We start from the raw sequence: 25,464 nt of genomic DNA, 5'->3' as shown, positions 1-25,464 counted from the left end.
GATCCTATTGTTTCATTGTTTTTCTAACACATATTTAGTGCGATCTGCATTTTCCGGTTCATGTCAGCATAAAAACTGCTGTTTATCTGTTAGACAGTCAGGTAGTCTGACTTTTACAACAATGAGTGTGTCTTAAAATCTTGCATTAGCATGAAATATGGAGAATCAAAACTGCCAAAATACAGGAAATAGATTTTCCCATTTATAAATGACGAAATAAATTTACTAATTTTAAAATTATGTACATACAAAATGACAATAAAGAAGTGTATAAATGTGTATATTTCCATTTCTACTCAAATTAGTGTTCACATTTATTATTTATAAATGGCTACATTTATTTCTTATTTGTATTCTGCAGTTTTGGTTTTACATAATGAGGATGTTTTGCACAGTTTCTTCTGCTCTCATAAAGTTTTGGAGGTGGTGCAGCGTCCACCTCCCAAGATGTTCCTGACATCACTGAAGATGTCATCTCAGGTAACTTTAATAGCATGTAAAGTATTTTAAAAAACAGTGTCTGCATAACCCCTTTTTTCATAAACAGCAGCTGTAGAGAATGAAGTCCCAGATTGTTCATATTTAAATTAACAAATAAGACCTCGTGCAAATATACAATCAAACAATCAATCTCTCAAAAATATATAAAAAGATCATGAAATTGTGAAGAACCTCCTGCACACAGATTTTAAATGAGCCAGTAAACTATTCTTAGTATTCTTATTTTATTAGCTTTATCATTGATTATTGTATAATAATAATGCTTTTTTTGTAGCTGCAGAAGAAACTCCTGTCACCACATCTTCTGTTGAAACGTTGATGCTGCTGCTGGTGAGTTTGGTCCAGCTGAACGGCCAACCGCTCTCTGATCCAGGAAGAATGGATTTGGTGCAAAGAGGTCCTTTTCAGACGGATAAAGACTCTGACTTTCCTAAATCCCCATCATTGAGCTGTTGCGTTCTTTATTTTGGATTGCTTTATCGTTATTTTTCTATTAAGTTTCTGTTTTTAATAAGTTGGAGTTTTGTGAATTTAATTTGTTGAGCGCCTAATGTTACATTAAAAAATATATATCTATATACATTTTTCATTCATATTTTTTTCTTTTAAATTTTTTGGCACCACTAAATGTGCATCCAACATGCAAGCAATAAACTGTATTCAATTCTTCAGCAGCAACAATAATACATTCACAAAATGTCTCATTTCTATCACAATAACAGTTGCATTTTGTTGGTGCTGCTGATCAGTTAGAGGGCCCACAAATTAAATTAGCCTCTGCTGTCAATCAGACAGACCTCCGCATCACCACGACGCTCCGCCACCCCTTTACACTTTGTGCCGTCAGTCAGACCACACCACACAGAGTGGTCCAGCCTGGAAGTTCTCATCAAAACGTCTGAACTTCCTGTGATCAGTGATGATATGTGAAGTTGCTCCACAGTCGACCATCTAATGTCTGCTCCCTCGGAAAGCAAACTCCTTCTCCTGGTTTATCGTCTCGCTGCAGGCTTTGTGTGCGTCGTCTGGTCCTCTGCAGGTGCTGTCTGCGTCTGCAGGTGCTGTCCCGGTGCGTGCTGCTTTTGCACAAGCTGCACCACAGTTTGTGCTGGCAGGTTCTGGCCAGGTGTCCCTTCAGGCCGCATCTGAAGCACACAAAGTCCTTTGTCGCCTTCTCTGCTCCTCGCTCACCTGGGCTGGCAGGTCTCCCTCTGGTGCACGCGGGCGTTCATCACGTTGTCACCTGCTGCGGTCGCGTGCATCTTTTCAGTGTCCTCACAGCTCCGTAGCTTTGTTTTAAACTTTGCAAATGACATGGTCTCATCCTGTTGTGTCACATGGATTGCAAATGGTTGGAATGACTCAGGTAGCCCCTTCAGGACCATGGCAACCAGCCGACCATCGCTCAGGGTTTCACCGGCGTTTCTCAAGGCCGTGATCGCTGTCTCAGCGCCGATTATATATTCTGTCACGCTTTCATTGGCCGGCTTTTTCAGTGAAGTCAGTTCAGTATAAAGACTGATGATACGAGGCTTTCCTTTATTGTGGACCTGTAGCGCCTTGCGGCCGTCATCTGCTGCCTCACGCATCACCAGCGACAGTCTCTTGTCATCCAGAAACTGGATCAGTTCAGCTCATGCCTCCGCATTTTTAGCTGGATCCTCATCGTCATCATCAGGGTCAGGCGCATTTAGAATGACCTATGGGAAACTTGGTTTCCCATAGGCCATAGTTCTTCTCATCTCCGTCGAACAGAAGCCGGGACCAGCGGCTTGCATCAGCTGTTCATCTGCTCATGGTGTCAACTTCCTCACAAAAGTGGAAAACACACTTTATAGTCTCAGGCGTCTCCTGGGCCCAGAACCTGTTAGCAGGTTGGTAACGGTGCGGTGCTGCTGTAACTGGGTAAGTCCTGCTCTGCGTTGTGTTCCAGTGACTAAAAGACCACGCTTGGATGCTGAGTCAATCTCTTTTAATCTTGGTTAACAGAAAACAAAAATTCACGATGCTGTCCAGAGTTTCTTCTGTGTTTTTCCCCCTCGGCCAGAGCTCGCAGCAGTCTCAGTGCGCATTCTCATTAGCACCTTCCCCCCACAGCATGTAGAATAACACAAAAAGAACATGACAAAATGAGAAAACTGCACCGTACCTGGATAACAGAAAAAAAAATGTAATTAAATGGAGAGCGCCATACTTAAGTGAGACGGAGTCTGAGATTTTAATGGCGCCGTATGAAGATTATACTCCCATCAAAAACGTAATACGGCTGCATCATCAGCAAAAGAAAGAGTTCCTGCTTGGAGAAAAAGAACAAAGTAAACACACGAGTTTCTACCACATGCTTCACCAAAGCCTCCATCCACCCGTGATCCACTTTCAGGATGTGAACCAAGGAAAAAAACAAACCAAACACTTCCGGTGAAGCAGCAGCAACTGGTGATGTGAGGTCGTCAACTGTCAATCAAACTTCAGCTTCAAGGTTGCACTGATGGAGATGAAAGGAGACAGTAGAGCAAGAAGGTGCTGGTTCAAATCCCAGAAAGCACCAGATGGAGGAAAAATGGTGATCGACAAAGTGCTGACTGATGTCCAGAATAGTGCGATGGAACTGACTTGATCTCCAAAGCAGAGAAGCGCTGGTTCAATTCCCCGTCTCAGTTTTGTTGTTGTCAGTTTTTGCCGCTCCTTGACAGTCATCAGCTCAAAGGAACAAAGCAACACAGTCCTGCTGTAGACAGATTAGCACAGTGGGAGTGTTTCTGTCCTTGAAGCGGGAGAGCGCAGGTTCAAGTCCCAGTCAGGAACATCGAGGTGTTCAGTCGCCTCACAATTCAAGCTGTGGCTAGGAGGAGTCAGGACGACCGGAAAGGGGGGCTTCATCTTTGCCCCCCCCTCCCAGAGGAAGGAGGACCAGGAGAAGAGGATCCCAGAAGAAGATGTGCATTTAGATAGATCCATGCAGAATGCAGCTTGGATGTGTGGAGGGTCTGCATACTGTAGATGTAATACAGGTAGAGCAACACCTGGAGGGCAGGTGAGGGATTGTGGTGTAGGTAAGTAAAACTTTTATTTATAGACTATTAATTTAACTAGCAACAATTATAGGTTTAGTATATTTCTATTTAGTTTTTATATTTAATGGTTAATAATAGAGAGCACCAACTTTTAGAGTTAGAGTTAGAAAGACAATGATTTAGTAAGTATAGTAATGTAGTGTTTGTGGCGTGAAGGTACTATCATGATTGAGTTGCAGCTTCTTCTTGACGTATTTAAGAAAAATCTACATCCTCCTCTGTTAATAGTTAGTTCTAGTTGGTTTAGCCCTCCTGTCGGTTCTAGTCTTCTAGGTACCTGTCTCACTACTAGTTAGCTGTAGCTCTAATATCAACCTTCATCACCTATCTTATAGCACAGAAGTCGTTGATTCTCCTACCAGACTAAAGATGAACCAAGTTGGAGACTTATGTCATAAATAACCGGAAGACAAAAACGATTTTTAGAATGTTCTCTAAAAATTGTGTTAAGAGAAAATGGCCGTCCCTGGTACACATGATGCGCTGTCCCCTAATGGGTTAGTGCGGGGGTCGACAACATGCGGCTCAGGAGCCGCATGCGGCTCAGGAGCCGCATGCGGCTCAGGAGCCGCATGCGGCTCAGGAGCCGCATGCGGCTCAGGAGCCGCATGCGGCTCAGGAGCCGCATGCGGCTCTTTAGCGCCGCCCTAGTGGCTCCCTGGAGCATTTTCAAAAATGTTTGAAAATGTAAAAAGATGGGGGAGAGAAATATATTTTTTGTTTTAATATGGTTTATGTAGGAGGAAAAACAAGACACAAACAGTCTTAACGTTTTCCAATGCTGTAAGAATGTGTAGAATAAATATTAAATTTCAACATTCATAGCCTGCGACACACGTTTCTACCAGCAGGGCAGCGTTCTAAGCAGGTGGCTGATGGAAATGAACCACCGTCAGCTCCGTGCATTGCTTTGTATCAACTCACCCTCCACTCAGCGAGGGGAACGTCACAACGCCGTTCTACGGCTGGGGCATTAAATATCAAGACAATCTGCTCTCTAATATTACCAAGAAAAAAACTCATTACAGTTTGTTGGTGCTGCTGATCAGTTAGAGGGCCCACAAATTAAATTTCGCTTAGGGCCCCCGGAAGACCAGGGCCGGCCCTGGATGAGAGAGAAGAGAAGAAGGACCCCTAAAACTTTCAGTAGAAGCAACAACTATTTCCTAATTTTGTTAATTACTTCTATAACAATGTCACTTTCATAAACTTGTTGTAAATTACCAAACAAAAGTCGTTCTTTTTTTTCCACATGAAAAGCTGTTGTTTTTTTTACACAGAATATGTGGAAAACAATGCAAATATGACAAAAATCTGCCAATAGCTGCTGAATGAAGCATATCGTAAACATCCACCTTCTTTTTATGCTTTCTGAGGCCAAGAAACAAACCAACGAGGCCAGAGAAAGACATTCTGTCAGAAGGAACATCCTCTCACACAACAGCAGAGTGATGCTCCAGCTCCATGAGCCCTGAGACAGACCGTCCAGGCTGACCGCCTCCGTCCAGACTGACCGCCTCGGTCCAGACTGACTGCCTCCGCCCAACACCAGCGGGACGGCTCTTATTTCATTAGTGTTCATTATTAAAAACATATTATTATAAGTGAAGGAACTGTGTTATCTAAAGTGATGGAGAATAAAACACAAACATTTATGAAAAGAAAAGGATTTATTCAACAAAGCACCAGCATTTTTACTAAAACATGCTCTTTCATTGTTTTTCTCTTCAACATCAATCGAATTTGCTTCCTTAATTGAAATCAATTCTACTTCTGAGCTTTAATTTAGCCTCAAATTGACAAGTTTTGTTTTAAAAAAAAAGGTAAAGTACAAAACTAAAGATCACAGCAGATAAAAAGTGAGAACAAACAACCATTTGACAAACAAATGATGATTTACATTCTTAAGTTGAACCATCTGATTTCACCTTATGTGCTGTGACGGTATAAATAAATCACTGACATTAAATTAAATAACCCTGTAGAGGAAAGAGCTGTTGGGAAGCCAAAATGACAAAGAGGATGAAAACTATAGAATAAACTACGATATGACAGAAGAAAATACGGTACAGTGCATTAAAGATGACTTTGGCTGAACTCTGCTCGTCTCTTTCAGTGGAAATGTTTTTCTTTAAGGTCATAAAAAAGTCCAAAAGGACAAAGCAGAAAGAAAAATGTCACAAAAGAACTTTGCATCTGAAAACATGTGGACTGCCACATGTTGGAGACGTCCACATCTCTGCATCAGTCCCTCTGATGTTTCTTTGGACTGCTGAACCTTCGTTCTGGAGGGAGACTTAAGGTGCTTTTGGCAGGATGTCATGACCACATTGAGCTTTGGATGTTTTTTTGTCACACTTGTCATCAAATGAGTTTATTTCCCAACAGTCTTAAATATGCCTCCTAGTAGTTCTGCAGTGATTTCAGCTTCAGCGTAGCATCAATGTCCCCTGGTCTTACCTGGACAGAACATACCTGGAGTCGTCTTCTGGAGTAATGTACGGCCTCATAAACGGATCGACAGGTTGGTGTTTGGGAGGCAAGAGGTGAAGCTCAAACAGGACACATGGCAGCACCCAGGATGAGCTGAACCCATCCTGGTGATGGTGTTTTGGAGTGATGGTGTGTAAAGTGGTGCAGGGAAAAGGTCAAAGGTTTTTGTGGGTCTCGATGCAGAGGACGATGTACTCGTTGGAACAGCTTCGCGTTTGCTGGCCCAGCAGCAGCCCTGAGGTCAGGCTGGATGACTGGCCAGTCACAGAGAGGTCGTCTGCACGCCACGTCTCGCAGTGTTTGTCCACCATCCTGAGGCCGCGACTGGTTGAGCCGTGCCAGATGCTTTTCTTCGGCCTGACGGACGGCGGAAAGCAACAAGTTACGAAAACGACAAACAAAAAAGCTGCAAAGCAAACCTCACACACCAGAATGGATCCAATAAGACATCCCGCCCATCAAAGGAGTAGATGGGTATTCGGGGACTAAACGACCCCCCATTGCCACTGAAAATTGAACGCCAGTTTTGAAACATCACGTCTCCCTGAAAGGACAGCAGGTGGGTTACACACATTCAGGAAGAGCTGTCAGCTTAGTGAAGGCTGGTAGAAAGAGGCCAAACCAGACCCTGAGGTTGGTCACTGGTAGAGTTTCTCTGAAGCCAGGGTAGACCACATGGACCAGGTCTTGCTTGTGGGATGAAATGAACGCGCGGTAGTTGGGAGCCAAACCCATGGCCTTTGCCTGCTCATAGCACATGCGGTCAGCCACGTCCAGCCCCATCATGTCGCCCGAGTGCGGCTGGTTCAAGGCCACCAGGGTCAGCTTGAGAGGAGAGGAATCACTGGATTAATGACTAGAATCCTTTTCCCGTGTCATTTAAGAAGTTCATGTGAATGACATCTGAGCCTTTTACACTCACCCTTTCTGGACTGGAGCGGATTCTTTGCAGCATTTCTCCTCTGACATGAAATGCAGCTTGAGGCTGAAAACAAAAGTTGTGGTTTGATTAATGAGAACATTGGTGTCCAGGGCTTTCGTTTGTCCAACTCTTGAGATTGTGGGACAAATACCTCGTCCTGTGGAATAATGTTACTGGAGAGGTAGATCAGGTTTCCAAGCTGTAAAGAAGAACCCAAAGAACATGTCCTGTCATGTTAACAAACATCTGCTATCAGACATTTGTCAGCAGGTCTTTGCGTCTGAAAAGATTTTCTTTCAAAATTAAAAAAAATGATCAAATTCTGGTGTTTAGAAACTATTTTCAACACTAAGGTCATAAAGCATCCAAGTAAGACGTGAAAGTGATCTCAGTAAAGTCCTGCTTACACCACTGAAACAAACATTCATCCTTCTCCCGAAGCTGCAAAGCATTCCCAAACCATTACAGCCCCACCACCATGCTTGGCTGCTGCTCTGGTGCTGTTTTAAACCTGAATCAGTCCAGATGTAACAGAAACATTCCAGAAGGTTCCTCTAGTGTCTCATCAGAACACCAGTCCGTCCAGCAGTGTCTTCGTCCTTAACTGTCCACGGATCCAAGTTTGTCCAGAAGTTTCTTTCTGACTGTTGGATCATCAACTCTGACCTGGACTGAGTCCAGTAAGGCCTGACCTCCTTCATTAGGACCCAAAGACAAATGAAGACATTTCTGCAGAGAAGAGGCATTGTTTGCAGATCCACTCTGGGGAAAATGGTGTTTTTAACATTTTCTCGTGGCCTTTTTATGAAGATGGAGGACATATTTCCAGAATATTAAGCTTAAAGCTGCATTTCTGAGAATTCATTTAGTCAAATCCTTGTGAATAAAAAATGCAGTTTGAAAAAGATCATATTTGTGACAGAAAATATGTCGGCAGAACCATAAACTCAGAGCCCTCAGCAAGGGGGAGAGGAAAGGGGGCGGTGTTTCTCTGCCCACAACAACAGAAATGAATTTCTGATGAACTCCTGCTGCTCTGCAGAGACTATGTCCTAGAAAACGACACAGGTTTTTAGATTTAGGCTAAAAGTGGCAAAATCATCATGAAAAGACCACAGAGAACCCTTTGAAAATTGATCAGAAGATGATCAGAGTGGAACTTTAACAACACTTTTTGCAGGATTTTTGTGGGTCTTTTATGTTCAATCACAATATTTCCCTGAGACTTCTTGCATTTTTGAATTTGATCTGATTCAATCCTTCAAGCAAAACCGTCTAATTCCAGAGACAAGTGCACAATGTGAACCAAACACAGCTTAGCATGGATCTGATGTGAAATGACTCTTTAGTGCGTCCCCTTAAACCAGATCAATACAACAGAGAAGAGTGGAAAAGCCGGTTTTTGCTCCAAACATTCCTCTCTTACCCTCCAGTGTGCAGCAAACAGAAAAATCTGCCTCAGACAGTTTAGATGGGGGACATCGAAGCTGCAGCATGAATGGAAACAAAGCTCTGTTTGGTTAAAGCAGCTTGATTTTTATAAATGGGAGCTGCTGGAGGTTTGTCAGGACATCATTAATCACCCCCCCAAAAAGACAGACCGCTTCACCTTCAGAAGGGCTTCCCGCTGACGCACAGCCAAGAAGCTCCACAGCACAAAAACACAAAGCATCAACCTGCAGGCTGGCACTAAAAGAACTTCTGATGATTCATTACGGCTGCCTAATACTGAACGGAAAAAATGGAATCTGAAGACTCTTCATTTAAGAAAAATAATTTCTGATTTTCTGTTTTGCAAGAAAAATCATCTTTTTTCAGTTTTTAGTTTAAGAAAGTGTGTTGGTGACTAGAATGTTTTTCTTAAAATAAGAATTCCTGGTAAGAGCATTTCTCTGACTCCACTGACAGATTTGTTTTTGCTGATTTAATGGTTTTTTATTCTTTCTAGGGGGCAGGTTTTTGCAGACTTTTGACCTGTATCTCTTTCCATCCCTGGGAAACCTTCAGGAAGAGGCTTCCTGACGCCGTCACGAATGTCAGAGTCCCGTCTGCGTCCCGGAGGGTTTGCTGCATCATGCCTTCTCGGGTCGAAAAGGTTTTTATCTGAAACAGAAGCCCGTGTCCTGATGTTATCTGATGCTAGTTGCTGCAAACACAGCTCATGATTGGGAACTTTACAGCTTTGTGCTTCATTGTGTCGTCAGAGCATCAGACATCAGGTCATGTTAACTCACAGCTGCTGCATTGCTTGAAGCACCAGGGGGTCCAGGGGGTCCTGGAGGTCCTGGGGGACCAACATTGGACCAAGCTGCCAAACAACAACAGATTCAGCATTTGTCCACCGCTTCGGCTGTGATGACTGTTTCAGATGTTTGGAATACCTGATCCAAACAGAGGGGGACCAGGAGGGCCAGGAGGACCAGGGGGACCTACAGGACCTGGTCTGCCAAAGCCTGGAGCCCCCGGTGGGCCTGGCACTCCTGGGAGGCCTGCAGGACCGAGCACAGAGTCCCCTTTGGGTCCCTGAGATAAAATTGCGAGGATTTTGTTTCTGCAAAGTTTCTTTGGGAAGGATGCACCAAGTGGGGAGCTTGGACTCACCACCAGTCCGGACCTCCCTGGTATCCCTGGTTGGCCTGGAGACCCTGAGTCCCCCTTTTGTCCCTTCTCCCCTTTGACGCCCTGGTCTCCTCTGGAGCCCTGAGAGTGCACACCCACAAAAGCATCATGAAAAAGAAACTGGAGGCCATTAAACCCACAAGAGCAAAGAGGAAGCTTCTGAAAACGTACCACACTTCCTCTGGGGACAAAAGTGACTGCAACAGAAGAAGAAACAGGTCAACAGTCTGAAGTCCTGGAGCTTTTCTGTACATTTGTGTAAGTTGTGTTTGGAGCTGCTGACTCACATGGAGCAGCTGCTGTGCCTGGAGGACCCGGCTCCCCTTTTTCTCCTTTTAGCCCTGACTGGCAGTTACCTTTACCACGAAAAGACAGAAACGCTTCAGAACGCTAAGCTTTTGACTCCCAGAAGTAAACCCCTTTTCCCTGGACTCCATAAAAAGGCTGTTTTGTGTGAGCAAGGACCCGACCTACCAGCTGCAATGCTTCCGTTGGGATTGAGCTGAAACAAGAGAGCAGAAACAGCAACACATGTTGGTGATGACAGCATTTGGTAACATGCATGTTCCAGTGTTGGATGCTAAACCACATGCAGGAGCAGGAAAGTGCAGATTTACTGTGGATGGGATGGAGTTCTACCTCTGACAGGTCTTGACAGCGATTGTTCACCTTTCCAGTGTTGACATGCAGCATGCAGAAATATCTCCCAACAACTCTGAACCAGTTCTGAGTGGTGAACGGATCGATGGGGCAAAGAAAAACACATGCTTGTTAATGTCTGTGCTTAGTGGATATCAAAGAGAGGGGGAGAGAATATTGTGGAGAGGGGGGGGTTCAGACTGATCATGTTGTTGGTTATGAACAGCTGGATGAAGAGCTGACGTGGTTTTGTTTGCTAATGTTTGAACGCTGACATGCTGTGACTGCGTGCTGCTCTTTCGGTCACTTACGGGCATTTTGCAGTGGGGTCTGGGGGGGATTGGGAACACTGTCTTCAGGGACCAGAGGACAACGAAGGTCAGAACATGAGACGTAAAATTCAGGTCCAAACGGAACCGCAGGACTAACAACAACAGAACTCTTACTCCTTTGGGACAGTTGAAAATTCCAGGACGACCTGGAGGTCCAGGAGGACCAGGAAGTCCCTGACACGAGTGAAAAAAAGGAATTAGAAAGAAAGGAATACACCGTGTTGAAGCGGTATTTTTAATTTAAACAGACTCACAGGCAGCCCCCGGGGATCCCCTTTCTCTCCTTTAGGCCCCATCAGCCCTGGGCGGCCCTGCAGTCCAGAACAAATCAGAGAATATTCCTGTGTGGCGGCTCAGAGAAGACGGTGAAGTGGAATCGTTTATAACTGACAGCATAGTCTGTTTAAAGCTTAAGGAAAAGCAGCCCAGAAAAACAAGCATGTTTTCGTTTGTTTGTCCGTTTTGCGCTTAGATCTGCAGTTTTCTCAGACATCCGTTTTCAGAGTTGATGGTCAAACTCTGTGACAAACTGAACGACCACAAAGACGACCAGGCGGCTCCAGATCAGCTCCAAGGAAACCAGGTTTTATTTATTTACTCGAATGTGAAAACCAGTTCCATGAAAACTCTGGGACTCCACCTAAAAGCTCAAATCCAACAACAGACTCATAAAACTTTGCACAGCTGAAGTGGGAACTGATGCAAATCTGAATGATGCATTCACTCCTGTTTGTTTGTCTTTCACTTCAGTAAGTCTGCGAGAAATCGGGCCGTTTTCTTCATGTTGTAGGTAAGCAGCAGTAGATGCTTCTGCTGCCCCCTACTGGTTATTGTCTCATTGCAGCCCGATTCCTCTATGAATAACCAAAGATAGATAGATCATCATGACCAGAAGCCTTTAGAAGCATCTTGATCAAAAGAGAAGGAGGGATGCCCAGTTTAGTTCAGTCTGTTTAGTTTAGTTTAGTTTAGTTCAGTCTAGTTTAGTTTAGTTTAGCTCAGTTTAGTTTAGCTCAGTTTAGTTTAGTTTAGTTTAGTTTAGTTTAGTTCAGTCTAGTTTAGTTCAGTCTAGTTTAGTTTAGCTCAGTTTAGTTTAGTTTAGTTTAGTTTAGTTTAGCTCAGTCTAGTTTAGCTCAGTCTAGTTTAGCTCAGTCTAGTTTAGCTCAGTCTAGTCTAGTCTAGTCTAGTCTAGTCTAGTCTAGTCTAGTTTAGTTTAGTTTAGTTTAGTTTAGTTTAGTTTAGTTTAGTTCAGTCTAGTTTAGCTCAGTTTAGTTTAGTTCAGTCTAGTTTAGTTTAGTTTAGCTCAGTTTAGCGATCAGCTGTTGTTTTGTATTATAAGAATTGCCCCTATGAAGCCCGTTTAGACAGCTGTGTTGTAATACTGGGCTATATAGATCAAATGGAATCAAAAGCTGCTCTTCAGTAAGGGTGGTGTGCGTGTTCAGAGGTGATGCTGCTTACTGCACGTCCAGGGAGACCAATGTCCCCTTTGGGTCCTGCTGGCCCCACTGGCCCCTGTTAGTTATTTAAAAAACAGGAAAATGGAGAAGTTACTTTAAAAAGTAAAAGACCAAAAATGTTTTGATGATTAAAAGGTTAAAGTTGGTTTTATGAAGACTTACTGGAACTCCAGGAGGTCCTGGAAGACCGCCATCTCCCTACAAACACACACTTTCAGATACTGCACACACTCATGCATGGCTCTCACTGTCAGCTGACTTGCTGAAGGTCAAGCAGATTTCACCTTTACTCCTTTGGGCCCGATTGGTCCAGCCAGGTGTGACATCATGGATCCATCTGCTGCGATGACGAGCCCCGGCTCGCCCTTTTGCCCCTGAGCACAAACACACGTGCAAACCAAATGTTCATCGGGAGACCAGGACCACAAACAAATCCATCATGCTGAACGCGACACAGAGCGGGACAAACTGCAGGAAGCAGCATCTGTCTCACTTTTAGTCCTGGAGATCCATGGAACCCTGGCAACCCCATGTCTCCCTTTGGACCTTGTGGTCCCTTTGAAAATCAGAGTAAACAAAGGTCTGAATCCCAAATGCAGGACAAAGGAATCATGGTTTTCTCTTTTTACTTACAGGGGGTCCCTGGGCTTCAAAAATTCCTGATAAATTGAAGGCACCATCAGTGTCGTTCAGGGGAAGCTGAGAAGAACACAGCATCAATATGATCGTCCAGAACAACGCAGAGAAACCTGAGGAAACTGGAGAGTCTTCACTCTTCAGGCGGACAGACTGGATGGCCTTACATCATGGAGGTTGATGATGGGTCCAGGAGGTCCAGGAGGTCCTGGGGGGCCTGGCAGAGCCAGTCCATCTCGTCCTGCCTCTCCCTAAACACCAAACAGTCAGTTCAGCTCCTCTGAAATAGAAGGTGTTACTGAAGGACTTAAGGAGAGGTTTCACCTTTTGGCCTCGGTCACCTTTGTCTCCCTTTGGTCCCTGAAAATGTGGACAAGACATAAATTTCCGTCATGTTTCATATTCATGTTTGTCATTTATGTGACGGAGGTTTAGAAGTTCGTCATGGATAATTCGACTGTGATCATATTTTCTTCAGAGCTTTCAGAGCAGCCGGCATCTGTGCTGCTCTGACAGTGTCTGATTCCTGACCAAGAAAAAAGTCCGTTTCAGCTCGGATCAGCCGGCTTTCTACTGCTAAACAGAACAGAGAGGATGAGAAGATGAAACTCCTTCCTGTAACGGGAGGGGGGGTGCTCATCAATGCTCACTGATCACTTTTGACTCAATGATTTGAGTCAATCTGCAGTGAAAAGACGAATTTGCCAAATATCAATATTCCATTTAAAGACAGACGATTCTCTGTGGGATCAGATTCCTCCTCTGTTTCCTCTGTTGTGCTTTATCTGCTTTAGATAAAAACAGGAAATGACACAAGGCGTCAGGATCTTTGATGAAACAGACCTGGGATCCTTCTGGTCCTTCCAAACCAGGAGTTCCTGGAGGTCCAGCGTCGCCCGGCTCTCCCTGAGAAAAGAGAAATTGGTGGCATGAGCCTCTGATATGAAGGACTAGAGTTTCCCGAAGCCCCTTTCCGCTCTGCGATCATGTGAAAATGAAAACAAAGTGGCTCTGCTCTCCTCACACAGACATTTATCAGGACAATGTGGGGTGATGAATGACTTTGCTGCTGGAGAGCCAAAAATTCCTCTGAACTTAGATCAGATTTACAGCAAAGCATCTTTTGGAGTCTGTGAGATCCCCCCCTTTTAAAGATAGACACACACCCCCAGAACGACCTTTAACCAGACTTTAAAGAAGCTTGTCTGACTGCTGCTGGGCAGCTCAACAGCAGGTAACAATCTCACCTTTTGCCCCGGCGTTCCTGGGACGCCGTCTAATCCGTCTTTACCCTACAGCGAGCGTCAAGGCCCAAAAACAAGGACACAGCTTATGAAGGAAATGTGAAGAAAATGTGTTTGAGCTGAAATACAACCAGGCTCAGCAGCACAATGACATCATCTGAGATCTATCAGGAAGACAAGCTGCAGACACGTGAACATACCTTCGGTCCTAGAGGTCCTGGAATTCCTGGGGAAACCTACAAAAGCGTTGAACATCTCAGGTGACCGTCACAGCAGCAAGTGACATGAAGAACTGACAGCAGGCGTTGATCGTCTCATTCCTACCTGATGACCTCCAAGCAATGTGGTTCCAAAGTCATCCAGCATTCCAGATCCTTCCAGGTCCTCAAGAAACAGAAGAAAGAACCGTTCAGACCCATCTAAGCTGAACTCCTCTGCAGCAGCTTCCAGTCAGACACACCTGAGGTCTGCATTCACTCCAGCAGCACCAGTGCAGAGGAAGATAGAGTCACATGAACGATGATCGGATCAGCCTCTGTGGTTCCTGATCGGTTCATTTAGAACGATCCAATCAGAAGAAGAAGCAAACGAATAATGATCCGAGTAAAACGATGGAAACGGAAAACGTGGAAATCTCTTGGAGTTTGGGGAGAACTAAAGCCTCCTCTCCTTTGGAAACACTAAAATGCTTCATTAACTGGACGATCTTCTTTATAAAATTACTAAATCAGAACAAAAGTCCATTTTGAAAATGACGTTTTCCTAAACTGTAAACCAAATGTTCCATTTGAAAATAAATGGTGTATACTTATATAGTGCTTTTCTACCTACAAGGCCCAAGGTGCTTTACAGTCACAGACCCACTCACCTATGCACACACACACACACACCCACACACGCACACACACTCACACACACATTCACACAGATGGTGGCTCTGCTGCTGAACACTGGCGCCAGCCTCCCACCAGGGGCAAGGTGGGGGTCAGTGTCTTGCCCAAGGACACTTTGACGGGCAAGGCGGGAATTGAACCTGCAAAATTATGATCGTGGGTTGACCGCCTTACCGCTGCACCACGGCCGCCCTACTAAGATTTTCTATGTTAAAAATGAAACGTCTCATGTTTGCATTTGTTGGCCGTCATGACCAGCCAATCACAGACAAGAGGGTTCCTGCTGATTGGTCAGGGTTTCCTCCAATCGTGTGTCTTTATGGATCTAACAGGAGCCAAATATCCAAACGTGGTTCTTTTACCATCCACTGACAGAAAATGAATACAGTTATGATCATTTACATATAAGGGTGACTTTATCAGCACACACGTCATTTTAGTTTGATTTATGAACTTGTGACTGTTTGATCTAAAAATCCTCCAGAATGAACACAAATACAGACCATAATAATCATGAAAGTTTGGAAACTCTGCAACACTGTTTTCATTGAGACATTTACATTTCATGTTATCTTGTGCAGCAGAGTTTAGTTTCTGTTCAGGGGAGAAAAGATGGATTTTTGTTCATAAATCACAGACAGTTTTTCTATCGGCTCATAAATGAAAACAGCAGCAGAGAAAAGGACGACGGATCATCACAGCAGACTGGAGAACCCGAGGAAAGGACGTTTAATCGCTCATGTTTCAGATGAAGTCCATTTACTCCAGCTGATGATCCTGAGTGAACAGGGAGTTTTATTCTGAAAGGAACTTATGAGTCATTTTCTCAAAAGTAAAGACAAATATAAAAGTTTAAAAAATGCAGCTTTCTCTTCATATTTAAATGTTTTATTCCTTCATTTCTAATAATCATTATATTAATAATCCCATAAATACAAAGCAGAGATGTCTTTTTGGTTCTTCTGGGTTCTGAAGAACAGAACCGTTAAAGTTTTCTGTATCTGAGGTCAAGCCTTAAGGTCAGGCAAAGACACGTGATTGGATGGAATCCTGAGCAATCAGCATGAACCCTCTAGTCTGTGATTGGCTGGTTTGTAGCTCAGCGTTGAGAATAGAAAGAAAAATGAAGACGATTAATCAGGTTTCCGAAGGTCAACATGGAAGCATGCACGTCCGTCACCCAAGCAAAAATGTTCTATTTTTGAAATTTTTGAAACTGAACATTTTGTTTGTCGTTCAGGATAATTTCCAAACTGTTGTAGCACCACAAGCTTCACAAATCCTCACAGCCTCGACAAGCCCTCGCTCTACCTCATACACTGGTGCAAAGCCTTTTGCTGCTGGTCCTGGAGGTCCAGGAGGACCAGGTGGACCTCTGGGACCAGGCTGTCCCTCTGGACCTGCTAGCCCTGGCAGGCCGGGGAACCCTGAGGACCCCTGGTCTCCCTGAAACAGAAGAGCCCCAAACTCAGACCCAGAGGTGTGAACAGCTGACAGCACAGTGAGGCTTTGAAAGGCGGCATAATCCTGCTAAAGACGCTTCATTATGCAGGCAAACAGGCAGTAAACAGATCCTACCTTTGGTCCTGGTGGCCCGCTCACGCCAGCCTCTCCCTATTAGGCAACAAATGAAATATAATGAAATCACATTAGCGCCAGCGCTGAGTGCAGACAGGCTGTTGTTGCTGGTTGGAATTCAAAAGCAGAGCCGCTAGAAAGCAAGACTTGTTTACACTGGAGGCCCTCGCCTTCATCAGTCCGGAGGGTCAACTCATTAAGAGATTGGCTCTTTGTGCTAGGTGGTTACTTGGCGTGCGTGTAATTGTTTTTAGTAGCTGAGTGCTAAGAGGTGTGCACCAGGGAAATCAGAGTGCTCTCACACACATGCAGGTGGAGCTGCTGCTGGTGCAGACCCCAGCTGCTTAACGCGCAGCTTTACCTTCATTTCCACTTTTTTTATAGAAAGGAGTGATTGGCTCACCTTTTCTCCCTTCTCCCCCACAGGCCCAGCTTCTCCATCTTTTCCATCAATCCCCTGCAAAAGTTGTAGCACAGATTCAATGATTTTCTGCCTGGAGCCACATTTTATTACAATAAATGCACGAAGAGCTATAAACCTCCACGACGTAAACAGCAGTTTGGGCCTAAAAGCCTGAACAGCGTTTACAACACCAGGAGCCACAGCAGCAGTCATGTCAAAGCCGCGTCACGCCGCCGCCACGTACCATGTCCACGGGGGAAACTTCAGCCTTCCTGCGTGACAATTCATGAGCGTTTCCTGCGTTCATCATTCGTGGATGTGCACAGATGTCCGTTGAGGCTGACGGCTCTTTACGTGAATTCGGTTTGGAGCTGTTGGGTCGGTTGATAATTACGCAGTTTCTGCGTATCTCTGTATAAACAGCGCAATAATCAGAAACGGGAAATACATCAGCCAAATCTTTCACCGGGTGAAATTCACGCGGGTGTCTCCCGCTCGGAGGGGGGGGTCAGGTCCCTAGGGGGTCCTCCGTCTCGGCGGGAGACCCCCCCCCCAGTGGGCTGCCTTGGATCAGGGCAATCAAACCGTTTAACGCGAGGGCACCCGGCGGGAGCTGACCATGGTGCTGATGCGCCGTGATTCCTGCTGAATGTCAACGTAAAGAAATTCATTGAAGTGCAGGTTCACGTGTTCTTTGCGTGGTTCATACGTACTCATTCCGTGGTTTTAACGTTATTTATTCATGACATTTCACAGAAACGACCACAACTTTTTCCACGTAGATTCACGTGTGACCACTTTTAGTCCGTGCAATATACGCAAAATGTACACAACTGCTGTGTGACACGGCCTTCTGCCGCCGATGGGGGAGGCTCCCACCCAGATGGGGTGCGTGACCAGAGTCTGCGGACGCCCCTACCCAGCCGCCTTCCGAGACCCGCCCCGCAACAGACAGACTCAGGAACTGCAAAATATTTGAACAGCTCAAACCAAATTCACATAAAGACCCATCGAACGAAACCCTCGACAGACATCAGCACACGAATGACGAACGCAAGAAACACTTCACGACATAAATCACGCAAGGATCAAGAAAACTGAAATTCCCTCCGAACGCAGCAACAGAGCTCTGCTTCATGGCTGCAGTGCCAGCTGTTGACTGCAGGGTAAACCGAGGACCAGTCCCACTGAAACCAGCTCCTACCAGGTCTGTGGGTTCAGAGATGGACCCCCCCCCCCCCAGACACAAACATGAAGGCTCTTTACCTGAATTATTGGAAGGTATTTGAAAATCCTGCCTGCCTCAATAATGTGCTCCTACTGTTTCACATCCTGTGTGGAAATCCATAACAGGAAAGCATGATGGGAGCCAGCGTGATGGGAGAAAACGTTCTTTTATTGGTACCAGACCAGAACCTGACCCAAACCCAGAAGCAGAGCAGCACAGTTAATCCACCTCAGAAATCGATAACTAATTGAGCAGCTTTACCCCCCCCCCCCCCCCATATTGATTAATGTTAAATTAAATCCACAAAGACAAATCCTTCTCTGAGAAAACAGCAAACAGGATCCACCGCCCTCATCACACCTGAGGGATGAAGACTGACTTTAGTGAACCACATTTAAGAAAAAACATGGTTGTTGGGACAACAAGTTCATGATTCAGAACTTTCTGATGTAACAATCCAAGACTCAGAACTCTGGTACCAAACAGGTTTGTGGAAAATAAAAATAAAAAATAAAGAAAGTAAATGAACCTCCTTTTTTTTTGCACAGGTAGTTTAAAATCATTTTTAGGTCGTTGTAAATAATTTAGTGCTTTAAATAAAACCACAAGGGGGCAGAGTCCTGTCGTTTCATGTGCCTGTCCAAAGTCCGGGTAAATGCAAAGGTTTGTGCCAGGAAGGACATCTGTGATCAAACCAAGTCAATCATGTGAATCACAAACAGAACTTGAAACCGGGTCAGTCCTGAGTTAACAACAACCAACACCAGTTCTGTTGACCTTCAGGGTGTAAACTGGACTGGAGAAGAGGAGGAGGAGGGCGGGTCATTCAGGAGTGAAGGATTGAGATGAAGAGAGAGCAAAGATCCATCCACACCATGATCACGTTTGATCATGGTGTGGATGGAGACAAGAGCGGAGGAGAAAACCCAAAGGAGGAGATCCATGAGAGGATCAATGAGGAGATCCATAAGGAGATTCATAAGGAGATCCATCAGGAGATCCATGAAATGTTTAGGTTTTTAAATACTTTTGTACAGTGAGCCGACCTTGAGTGCCCAGAAAGGCCCCATTTAAATAAAATGTATTATTATTAAATGATACATGAGGAGATCAATGTTGAGATCCATGAGGAGATCCATGTGGAGATACATATTAAGGATCCATGAGGAGATCTATGAGGAAGATAAAGTGATGAAAGAGCTCTGTGCTGCTTTTAGGGAGGAGGTGAAACAGAGTTTGGGAGATTAGGAGGCTTCTCCAAAGACTGCACATCCAGTGTGTCGTCTGGAACGAGGAGAACAGATCAGGAGACTTGGAGGTGGAATGAAGAAGATCCGGAGTCAGGAAGAAAAGGTAAGAGAAAAGGCCAGAGGAGGACAGGGAGATGCAGCAGAAGATGGAGGTGGAGGTGACAAAGGCAAACAACGGGCGCCTGAGGATTTCTGACATGGTGGACACAGGGAGACAGAGATGGAGGGATGAGCTGCAGACAGAAGAAGAAGAGTGAAGAGTCTTCCTGCTAATCCAGATGGATCCTCTGATCAGTGAGAATTTCAGAAACCGGATTTAGTGAAGAACCGAAAAATACAAAAACACCAACGTGAAGCAGATCTTCACAGCTCTGCTGACAGCAGCTGTTTCTGGGGGCGGAGCCACAGCCATTTTTTCTAACGAATGGATCTGTGATGCTGATTGGTTGGTCACACTAACCCACAATGCATCAGAGACACATTTCCAGGCTTGAGGAGCAGAAAACCATCAGATGTTTGTAGTTCAGAGTCCTGGGTAAGAAAACGGTCCTGAACATTCATTCAGGAGATCCAGAACTCACAGGAAGACCTGCTTCTCCCTTCTCTCCATCTCTCCCTGGAGAGCCAGGAAGCCCAGTGAAGACGTCTTCAGACGGGCTTCCTGGAAGCCCTGGTGGTCCTGGGGGTCCCGGTGGTCCTGGGGGGCCCTAGAAACAAAAATAAAATCCTCACCAAGATTGAAATACTTTGAAATCACTTTGCATCCACTTGTTGAAGACATCTAGAAACTCAAAAGACTGAAGTTCTTTTACCTGAAGTATCTCTGCGTCACTGTCAAAGTCCTCAAATCCAGACCCCTCCTGTTTGACAAACCATGATACCATCAGGCCAATCCACGCTCACTCATGTTTCCAAATATATACCCTTCAAACACTGACCGGGATCTTAGGGGACTTGCTGGGAGGTCCTGGAGGTCCTGGGGGGCCAGGCAGCCCCACACCAGCATCCCCCTGAGGGACACAGCAGCACAGGTCGTCTTATTCTGCGTCACCACCAACCCAAACCTAACCGCTTTACCTTTTCCCCTTTGGAACCAGGCTCTCCAGGAATCCCAGGGAATCCTGGCGGTCCCTGAGGAGACAAAACTGGCAGTCAGATCCAAGGTGATGTCAAACAGCGATGGACGAAGGTGATCATCTCATGGAAGCAGCTTTGACATGGAAACTTGACTCACCAGAGGACCGGGTTCTCCTTTACCTCCCTGCAGAGAACACAAACCAGACCATCTGAGTCCACGAGGACCAAATCCTGATCCCACAAGCAGAAAGTCCTAAATGTCAAACTCACAGAGTGTCCATCTTGTCCAGGATGTCCGGGGGGTCCTGCAGGCCCCTGGGGTCCCTGTGGACCCCGCGGTCCGGGCACCCCTCCTTCGTCTGAAGCTCGTCCAGGAGAGCCAGGGGGTCCTGGGGGTCCTGGGGGACCTGGCTCCCCCTTCTGTCCTGGAGAGAACTGATAAAAGAAAAAGCATTTGGTTCAGTTGAACTTCTACAAACAGGAACAAAATAAAGGGTCAGCTGTTCTCTGAAACATTACAAAGTAAAGGCTGAGAGTTTTACGTTTACAGTAACCTGTCCTTTAAACAAACATTTACAAGTTTGATGTTCCTCAAAATATCAATAAGACTTTCTTTGAGGATCAGAAAATAAAAACTTACAGATTCAGGAGAAGCAGTCTGAACGGACTGGACTGAAAAAGACAAAAAAAAACCAGAAAATCTCTTCATTTTTGGGAAAAGTCTCGTGACACGAAGGTAAAGTTCTTGTTTTCACGGCCCGTGGGATTGACTGGTGATGGAAACATGCGCAGAAAATGCTGCTTTGGCGCTATCTGGTGGTGAACTTTGGGACTACAAACATGGCTGTGGAGCATTTTCAAAATAAAAGCAGTGGGAACTGAAAACAGATCCGATCCAGAACCAGAATTTGCCAGTTTTACCTGTCAGTGCTGACTCCTCCATGTGTCCAGAACCATCCCTTGTCTCTTCATCTTCATCGTCGATGAGTGACACCTCAGTGGGCGGGGCTTGAACTGGAGCGCTGTAGGTTGAGTCCAAATCTGGAAAAGACTGTTTGAACACAAAATTAAAGTTGAAAATGCGCAAAGAAAACAAACTAAAAGGGGCCATAAGTTTAAAAAAATAGTTAAATATTTTGTAAAAAGACGTTTGACCTTCAAAACTGAAACTGTTTGATGTTTAGCACATTCATTTTTTGGCTTCTTGTTGGATTTTCTTACAGATTCTGAACCAAAACTAACATTTTCACAGAGGATCCCTTCAGTCCGACTGCAGACTGAAGGGATCCTCCACGTCACACTGATCCTCTGGCTTCAACAGGATTCCTGCTTGATCTGCTGCTGATGAACCTCAGAACACCACTGCCAATGAAGAATCCATAAATCTCTCCTGGATTTCAGTCCGTCCTTGAGGGAATGAGCGGGAAATCTCTGCCTCGCATCTGGAAACCTGCGCTGAAAATCACTGATGCTTGACTGATGGCAGCCATTCTGATCCCAGGAGCAACAAGGAGGAGATAATCTGGTTACATGCAGTGAATCTCTTTGAGGAGAGCATTTGTATCAATGGTTCCTTTGGTGAGGCGCTGAGCGTCCAGCAGCGGGGATTACTTCTCTGCAGGGATCAGAGACGATCCGCTAAAGAGCTGCTGTTACTGCAGACGGATCATCTGTCACACGTGAACAACCTTCTAGTGAAGAAATGAGAAAAACGCTGGGATGCCTGAAGTCAAGATTTTGAAGAAAAGTGTGGAACTATGTGTAAATAATGGCAGACATGAGGGGAAGTCACCAAAACCAAAACACTTTCAACTTTTAAAGCCAAAAACAGTCGTCTGTTCTGTGCTTCAGTTCAAGAATTAAGACCTAAATCCCTAATTTTCCAGAGTTTGTGTCTCTGAGGGTTTACATGATGTGAATCTGAACTGCAGGAAAGTCAGAAAAGGCACAAATAATAAGAAAATATTAATTAATTATGAAATATTAATTTGGTTTCAAACCAAATGGTGAAAAATGTTTTTCTGGTTTTCTTTTATTTCGCTTGAACAAACTCCTCTCTGCAACGTTTCTCAGAGAAACGGTGTTTGTCAGATCTGCTCTTCCGCTCTGTGAGCTGCTGCTTCTGAAGGTGATGTGTGCATGTGTGTGCGTGTGTGTGTGTGTGCGTGTGTGTGGGTGTGTGTGCGCGCAGACACACCACATATTCTCGCTCCTCCACCATCTTCTTCACCTCCTCTTTTCCCTCCTCATCCTCAGGACTGTCGTCTCCGCTGCCGTATCCAGAGGCCTGCAGTGAAAAGCATCAAGCAACTTTTTAGAAGATGGAAAAGGTCAGAGGTCATCTGAGGTCAAGCAGTGGGAAAGAAAAGTGAGCAGAAACAGATGAGTTTGGTTCCCACCGCTGCTGAGAGTCAACTTCAAAACTCGCAGATGGAGTTCCTGTTGGATCATTTTTCCAAATCCGGATGGGAAAACATTTGGGGGATTTTTATGGGAGCCGTCGTGTGACGCTGTGCTCTGCAGGAAACAGCCTCCGTTTCCAAACAGTGAAGGAACGAAGCTGCAGGACGACCATCCAAAGAAATCTGAGTTTGTTTGTTTATGTATCTCATCAAACTGTCAAAATGTAGGAAATGTTCAAATTCAGAACTTTGAACTAAACGGCAGACATTCATCTGATGGAAAGAACAATAAAGTTATACAAACTTTATTGTCCGTCCCATTGACAGAAACTCGGTTTTACTGCTCAACATAATAAAACTTACATTTACACTCATGCAAATCTGCTAAACGCTTAAAGGAAAATCTCCTCAAATTCATTCATACATATATATATATATATGAATGGTTACTTCTCTCTGGTTAATATGAGTTTTCTTGACTTGATCTGCAGTTTTTTGGGAGGATTTCTGGGTAAATCTCTTCCACGGCGTGTGATTCATGATTCATGTTAGTTTTTACTGAAACATGAAAGAATACTTTCTGAGGATAATCAATAAGCCTGCAGGCTGAAAAAATCTGCACTTGATCTGATCAGAATGTGAAAACTCTGCTAAACTATCAAATGCAAAAACTCAGTGGATTCTATAAGTTCACCTTTTTCCAGTCCTTTAGTTAATGATCATATTTACTGATGTGTGTTTTTAATGCATCACTGCAAAAATGCTCATTTATGACCATGAGTGATGTTTTCTTCTTACATTTATGTTAGTTTTTCTGAGTTTTTTTTGTATTACTTTTACATTAATGCTTTTCATTATTTCTGTAATGACTTTGATAAATCTGTGTGAACTTTTTCTTGTATTGTTTTCAATCAATGCTTGAAATAAACTAATAAAATCAAACATTGAGATTCCATCTGAAAATGTTTCATGGAGTAAAAACAGACATAAGAGACAGTTAATGATGTTTAGTCTGCTTTAATGTTCTCATGTATTTGAAAACAGATGAACAACATTTGACTGGAAGCTGATGTGGTTACATTTAATTAACTGTTTTCAGATGATTTCTGTTCAGTGATCTGCTGCTGACGGATAGTCGGAATGATTCTGTGGGACAATTAACCCTTGTTCTATCTTAGATGACCCCCCCCCCCCTTATATTGACGTGTTCTTCCTACCATGACAAAGATGGATAAAGGTGGAAAGATTTCATGTAATCCATGGACACCAGTGAAGATCACAAATCATTGAAGAAAAAAGGTTCAGAGCACTGTCTAGTGGGTCTAGATGACCCCACTCCCAATGTTAAAGTGCCTAGAATAGCAGAAGGGTTACAGCAGCTAAACACCAAGAAGACTGAATGTCCCAAACACTGATCAGGTAAAGGCCTCACCTGTTCAAACAGACATGCTAATGAACGTTTGACTGTTAAATGCTGCAGTTCCTGATGCGTCCAGCAGAGGGGGCGACAGTTCCATTGACATTCAGAGCATGTAGAGCAGTGGGTTGTCACTCACATAGGGGTCATCCTCCTCGCACTGGTCGTCCACGGCCGTGGGATCCGACTTCAGCACCAGCTGCTGGATGGAGCCCTGCAAAGGGGCAATGGAGGAAGAGCCGTACATTAATCTGGACCGGTCTGAGTCACAGAAATTCATTAAAACGCAGGAATTCTTTCCCACGCAGCAGCTCTGCCTGCACCCCCACAGCTTCAGGCCCCACGTGATCCCATCATCAGATTCCTGTTAGCTCTCGTGTTGGGTCTGCTCAGGAGGTCCTCTGGGACATTTCAGCCAGAGGTTCTGTTGGGATTCAATCTTTGAAGCAGGCCTTCACAATAGTGTCTGTAGCTCGTTTCACTTTGGACCAAATGTCTGAGGAAGAAAAATCTTTTCCCAGCTTTTCTATAAATATGTGAAGCCTGGTTTTCCTGAAGATGTCAGAACACGGATGGATTCTGTCCAACTGGGAGATTTGCTGCAGGAATTTTCCTTCCTAAGAACTCACAGAGTAGATTCTGTTTCCTCAGACGTTCATAAAAAAGCTAAAAGTCTTGTGTTTGGGAGAGCGGCTGGTCCTGTAAGCACAGCTCTGGTCCTAAAAGCTGAAGGGCCGTCCCGTCTCTGCTGAACTAACGATGATAAGACCAGAAGAGACGACAAACAGCTGTTCTACTGGAACCGCTGGAGGACTCACAGCTGCTGGACTCAAACCAAACCACAATCATCTGTGAAGGAAACATCAAGGAAATCTCTCACAGTTTTTGTAAGAACATTCCTCAGTCTGATCCCACAGAGGAACTTTTCTCAGAAATCCAGCGTCTGTTTAGTTTCCTAAAACACCAACCTGCTGGGTTTTACAGAGGAGCCCTGACAGAAGATGCAAACGTCTCCATGAAGGAGAAGAACTCTCTTCATGAGGAAAAGCTTCATAGAGGCGGATGTTTCCTCTGCTCGCCTCCCTGTCAGATGAGGAGGAACCCATGTGACGTCATGGAAACTTCCCACTCTGTCTTCTGATGAGTCTCGCTGAGGAAGACTGGGACAAAAGCTAGAAGATTACAGTGAAATTCTCCGTTTAACTTCCGGGTTACATTCTCTGGGAGTCCCTTTTCCAGACTGGAGAGTCTCCAGCGTTCTTTTTGGGGGGGGTCTTTGACGTTTTCCTGAAGCTA

General features: G+C 44.7%; 1 protein-coding gene and 1 long non-coding RNA gene across 3 annotated transcripts in view; both read right to left on the bottom strand.

Annotated features, from left to right (window-relative positions):
- Nucleotides 1-1,111: 1,111 nt before the first annotated feature.
- LOC111946657 lies at nt 1,112-4,148 on the bottom strand. The gene is made up of 2 exons (XR_002872360.1): nt 2,696-4,148; nt 1,112-2,585 (listed from the first exon to the last, which is right to left on the bottom strand). It is a non-coding gene; the product is annotated as an uncharacterized LOC111946657 (long non-coding RNA).
- Nucleotides 4,149-5,226: 1,078 nt separating this feature from the next.
- LOC101155308 (collagen alpha-1(XVIII) chain) overlaps nt 5,227-25,464 on the bottom strand; it is a 43,250-nt gene continuing 23,012 nt past the window's right edge. The window contains exons 6-45 of one of the 2 annotated variants that reach the window (XM_011489122.3): nt 24,308-24,382; nt 22,547-22,636; nt 21,271-21,400; nt 20,990-21,021; nt 20,620-20,784; nt 20,507-20,533; nt 20,350-20,403; nt 20,211-20,282; nt 20,085-20,132; nt 19,854-19,979; nt 16,795-16,848; nt 16,392-16,427; nt 16,125-16,259; nt 14,245-14,304; nt 14,121-14,156; nt 13,924-13,968; nt 13,520-13,582; nt 13,001-13,036; nt 12,844-12,927; nt 12,674-12,739; nt 12,534-12,596; nt 12,325-12,414; nt 12,203-12,238; nt 12,042-12,095; nt 10,835-10,891; nt 10,695-10,754; nt 10,560-10,601; nt 10,249-10,335; nt 10,084-10,111; nt 9,897-9,965; nt 9,781-9,806; nt 9,592-9,690; nt 9,372-9,513; nt 9,225-9,298; nt 8,965-9,093; nt 7,142-7,189; nt 6,991-7,053; nt 6,696-6,893; nt 6,497-6,612; nt 5,227-6,425 (exon numbers count right to left, since the gene is read on the bottom strand). In XM_011489122.3, coding sequence (XP_011487424.1) covers nt 6,224-6,425; nt 6,497-6,612; nt 6,696-6,893; nt 6,991-7,053; nt 7,142-7,189; nt 8,965-9,093; nt 9,225-9,298; nt 9,372-9,513; nt 9,592-9,690; nt 9,781-9,806; nt 9,897-9,965; nt 10,084-10,111; nt 10,249-10,335; nt 10,560-10,601; nt 10,695-10,754; nt 10,835-10,891; nt 12,042-12,095; nt 12,203-12,238; nt 12,325-12,414; nt 12,534-12,596; nt 12,674-12,739; nt 12,844-12,927; nt 13,001-13,036; nt 13,520-13,582; nt 13,924-13,968; nt 14,121-14,156; nt 14,245-14,304; nt 16,125-16,259; nt 16,392-16,427; nt 16,795-16,848; nt 19,854-19,979; nt 20,085-20,132; nt 20,211-20,282; nt 20,350-20,403; nt 20,507-20,533; nt 20,620-20,784; nt 20,990-21,021; nt 21,271-21,400; nt 22,547-22,636; nt 24,308-24,382 — 3,117 coding nt within the window. In that variant the 3' untranslated portion in view covers nt 5,227-6,223. The remainder of the gene's footprint in view (nt 6,426-6,496; nt 6,613-6,695; nt 6,894-6,990; nt 7,054-7,141; nt 7,190-8,964; nt 9,094-9,224; nt 9,299-9,371; nt 9,514-9,591; nt 9,691-9,780; nt 9,807-9,896; nt 9,966-10,083; nt 10,112-10,248; nt 10,336-10,559; nt 10,602-10,694; nt 10,755-10,834; nt 10,892-12,041; nt 12,096-12,202; nt 12,239-12,324; nt 12,415-12,533; nt 12,597-12,673; nt 12,740-12,843; nt 12,928-13,000; nt 13,037-13,519; nt 13,583-13,923; nt 13,969-14,120; nt 14,157-14,244; nt 14,305-16,124; nt 16,260-16,391; nt 16,428-16,794; nt 16,849-19,853; nt 19,980-20,084; nt 20,133-20,210; nt 20,283-20,349; nt 20,404-20,506; nt 20,534-20,619; nt 20,785-20,989; nt 21,022-21,270; nt 21,401-22,546; nt 22,637-24,307; nt 24,383-25,464) is intronic. The other variant, XM_011489123.3, reaches the window with a different exon arrangement.

The sequence above is a fragment of the Oryzias latipes genome, chromosome 20 (assembly GCF_002234675.1).
Source record: "Oryzias latipes chromosome 20, ASM223467v1".
Taxonomy (NCBI): domain Eukaryota; kingdom Metazoa; phylum Chordata; class Actinopteri; order Beloniformes; family Adrianichthyidae; genus Oryzias; species Oryzias latipes.
This window is presented reverse-complemented; position numbering and strand designations above follow the sequence as displayed.